This window comes from Apteryx rowi, unplaced genomic scaffold, assembly GCF_003343035.1.
Source record: "Apteryx rowi isolate R43461 unplaced genomic scaffold, aptRow1 scaffold_1433, whole genome shotgun sequence".
Taxonomy (NCBI): domain Eukaryota; kingdom Metazoa; phylum Chordata; class Aves; order Apterygiformes; family Apterygidae; genus Apteryx; species Apteryx rowi.
This window is the reverse complement of record NW_020447679.1, coordinates 29,953-33,698: the sequence shown is the minus strand read 5'-3', so window position 1 is coordinate 33,698 and position 3,746 is coordinate 29,953. Positions and strand designations below refer to the sequence as shown.

Genomic DNA, 3,746 nt, shown 5'->3' with positions numbered 1-3,746 from the left:
GCCGCGGCGAGGGGAAACGGGGAACGGGCAGGCCGCCCGAGGAAGCCCGCGCGGTGCCGCTTGGGAGGAGCAGGGCGGGTGACGTGGCCACCCGGGAAGTAGGGCAGAAGGCTTCCCCTCCTATCATTAGCACCTTTAACCAGGTGGGGAAACTGAGGCCCGGAGCCCAAAGTCGCCCAGCAGGTCAGCCGGAGAACCGGGCAAGCGAAGCGAGTCCTCCCGAGTCCAGCCCAAGCTTGGCACCGTGGGGGAAGAACCAGCTCCAACCCGTACGTCCCACCACCCTGGGCACCCAGGTGTCCCGGCCCCGCTTGTACCCCCCTCCCCCAAACGGGTTTTCTCCCCTCGTTCCCACCACGGAGCTTCCCTGCTCTCCTGCCCTTGGATGGGGAAAGCTCGGCCCGCCCCCAAAAATCGGGGGAGGTCCAAGTGTCTCCTTCGAGGAGATGGCTTGAACCTCCGTGGCCCGGGGTTGACGGCTCCCGTGTGGACGCCCCTTCCCAGGGGAGTCACACCAGTGCCGTGGGCTCCCAGAACTGGTTTGTCCCCTCCAGCGACCCCGTGAGCAGCCCAAGTCCTGGACTACAGAGACAGGCCACTGGTGGGAAGGGGGAGGGGGGGGGAAGCTCTCTTCCAGCTGCTCCAAATTGTTGGTCACCAAATTTGGGGTCAGCCCAGGCCCTGCTGGGCCAACTCCACCTGGTCAAGTGCCTTCTGCATGGCCAGGTTGGGGCGGTCGCATCCTGCCTCTGCCTTCAAGCTGGATCCGACCTCACGTGCTGAGGATGCTCCATTTTTGTGATGCCCTCAGGACACGTCTCCTTGCGCGGCCACCCCCGGCCACCTCAAAGTCCCTCGTGTGGGAGGGGACCTCCACAGGCGAGTGGGGACTGTGGGTCCTGCTCGCGGCCTATCCTCAGCTGGAAGGTGGGTACCACGTGGCCATGGAGGGATGAGGTGATGGAGATCTACCTCTACACCTTCTCAGAGGCGGCTGAGATCCTGCCCAGCAGATTTAACCCTGACAAGCTTCTCACCCTGGTGTGGTCTTCCCACCTTCCCCAGCAGAAAGCCTTAACCACCAGGTCATACRGCCTGTGGTGGCTCCTGACTTCACCTAGCTTCAACCAGATGGTGGGGWAGTCACCATGTTCCCCTCTACAGACCATGGTCCCCAGCCACTTGGACATCTGGACTCCCCACCAGGCCTAGAAGTGAGTGAAGAGCATCTCCTGCCTCCTCGGCAAGTGCGCTAGGCTCTTCGGAAAAGAAGGATGGAGGTAGCGGGGGGTGGTCTCTGCACGACCTCGAGAGAGGGGACACGCTGGTTTTGTGAAGCTCTCGTCTGTGCTTCAGGGAACCCAGCYGGATGGTTGCGGTGGCCAACCCAACGGGATGGTCATGTTGGGAACCCGACCGCATGCTTGTGGTGGCCGGCCCAGTTAGATGGCTTTGTTGGGAGCCCAGTTGGATGGCTGCGGTGGCGAAACCGATGGCATGGTCATTATGGAGAACCTAACCAGCTGCTTGTGGTGGCCACCCCAGCGAGATGGCGATACTGGGAACCCAACTGGATGGGTCTGGCGGCCAACCCAGCTGGCTGGTTGTGTTGGGAACCCAACTGGATGGTTGCACTGGGCCACAGAGGTGGCCTCCTCTCAGCCCAGCAGTTGGCCACCCAGTCCCAGTTGGTTGATTGGATTCCCTTCATGGCTGATAGGGAAAAAAAAAACGGGCCCTGGAAGGGTCTGGAGCAGGTAGGAGAACCTTGGCTAGAGATGGCCCCATGATGACCACCACGACCTGGACCTCTGGCTTTGAGGGTCACCAGCCGTGTGACACGAATCCTCATAGGGTGGACAAGTGCAGGGCGAGACACGGGACCCCGAAGCCCAGTTAGAGCCGGGTTTTGCCTTCCAATGTCCCTAGTGCCACCAAGAAAGGGGAGGACCAGCACCTCCATCTCCTGGTGGATCTGTCCATGGCTACACGTAGGAGCCTGTGGCCAAAGCGGGGCTCGAAACCCACCGCCCCACGCGCTGCCCCGCGCCAGCACGGACCCACCTCTTGGTGTCGCAGTGGGCGGCCGTGAGCACCCAGAACTTGTCGATGAGGACCCCGCCGCAGTGGATGTTCTTCTGGGGACCCAAGAGGACCACCTGGTAGGGGTGGCTCTTCTTCTGGCAGCTCTGGCCCCCCACGATGCGGTTCTCGTCGCCCGTGACCGCTGCGGGAAGGCGAGGGTCAGCCGGAGAGCGAGGTCCCCGGCGCCGGGGACACGCACACGCGTGTGGAGGGCCACCACCGCTCGGGCGGGTCGCATGGCCCGACCGCCCRGGCGCGTGGGACCTGGCACCCGCGTGCGCGGTGGCATGTCGTCCGCGGGGTCACGCGTGTGCGGTGGCGTGTCGTCCTGGTCCCCGCTCTCGCACGTGCACGTGCGTCCGCGCCAACTCCCTCCCAGCGTCTCCCAGTGCCTCCCAGTGCCCTCCCAGTGCTCCCTTTCCTTCCCAGTGCCCCTAGTGGCCTTCCGCTTCCCACCCGCTGCCTTCCAGTGGCTCCCAGTGCCCTCCCAGCGCCTCCCAGTTCTTTCCCAGTGCTTCCTTGTTCTCCCTCTACGGCTCCCAGCGATTCCCAGTACTCCCCAGCTCCCTCCCAGTGCCTCCCAGTACCCTTCACTTCCCTCCTAGTGCCCCCAGTGCCCCCTCTTTCCCTCCTATGCCCCACCAGTAGGCTCCCAGTGCCTCCCAGTGTCCCCAGTTCACCTCCAGCTCCCTCCCAGTGCCTCTCAGTGCCTCCCAGTGCCTCCGTTTCACTTCCAGCTTCCTCCCAGTACCCCCTCGGTGCCTCTCACTGCCCTCCAGTGCCTCCTCATCCCCCCCAGGCCCCACCAGTAGGCTCCCAGTGCCTCCCAGTGTCCCCAGTTCACCTCCAGCTCCATCCCAGTACCCCCTCAGAGTCTCCCAGTGCTTCCCAGTTCACCCCCAGTTCCCTCCAGATACCTCCTAGGGCCTCCTCATTCAATCCTACCCCCACCAGTACACCCCCAGTGCCTCCCAGTGTCCCCAGTTCACCCCCCAGCTCCGTCCCAGTAGCCCCTCAGGGCCTCCCAGTGCCTCCCAGTTCACCCCCCACTACCTCTCAGCACCTCCTCATTGAATCCCACCCCCTCCCAGTACCCTCCCAGTGCCTCCCAGTGCCCTCCCAGTGCCTCCCAGTGCCCCCCGCCGTGCCCCCGGGGCCTCACCGGCGGCCAGGAGCAGGAGCGGCAGGAGGCGCTCCATGGCGGGCAGGGCCGGGGAGGAAGAGGAGGGTGCCGAGGCGCCGGGCCCGGCCCCTTAAATCCCTTCGCCGGCCCCGCCTGGGCTGGGGCCCGGGGCCTCCCGCGCGACCGGAGCTGAGGCCTGTCGGGGCGGTCACACGCCCTGCCCGGCACGCCCCGGCCTGGGGCGACGCGGGCCTGTGCCAGCCTGGCTCTTGGGGAGCCTCCTGGCGCCTCGCCGGGGCCTCCCGGCATGTCGGGGGGCCTCCTGGGGCCTCCTGGGGTGCTATGGGGCCTCCTGGAGCCTCCCGGGGTTTCGTGGGGCCTCCTGGAGCCTCCTGGGGTGTCGTGGGGCCTTCTGGGGTGTCATGGGGCCTCCTGGGGCCTCCTGGAGCCTCCTGGGGTGCTGTGGGGCCTCCTGGAACCTTCTGGGGCCTCGCTGGGGTGTCGTGGGGCCTCCTGGGGCCTCCCGGGGTGTCGTGGG

General features: G+C 65.8%; 1 protein-coding gene across 1 annotated transcript in view; it reads right to left on the bottom strand.

Annotated features, from left to right (window-relative positions):
- LOC112962209 (kallikrein-14-like) overlaps positions 1-3,284 on the bottom strand; it is a 14,096-nt gene extending 10,812 nt beyond the window's left edge. The window contains exons 1-2 of the mRNA XM_026058179.1: positions 3,248-3,284; positions 2,061-2,227 (exon numbers count right to left, since the gene is read on the bottom strand). Coding sequence (XP_025913964.1) covers positions 2,061-2,227; positions 3,248-3,284 — 204 coding nt within the window. The remainder of the gene's footprint in view (positions 1-2,060; positions 2,228-3,247) is intronic.
- Between the last annotated feature and the right edge of the window lie 462 nt (positions 3,285-3,746).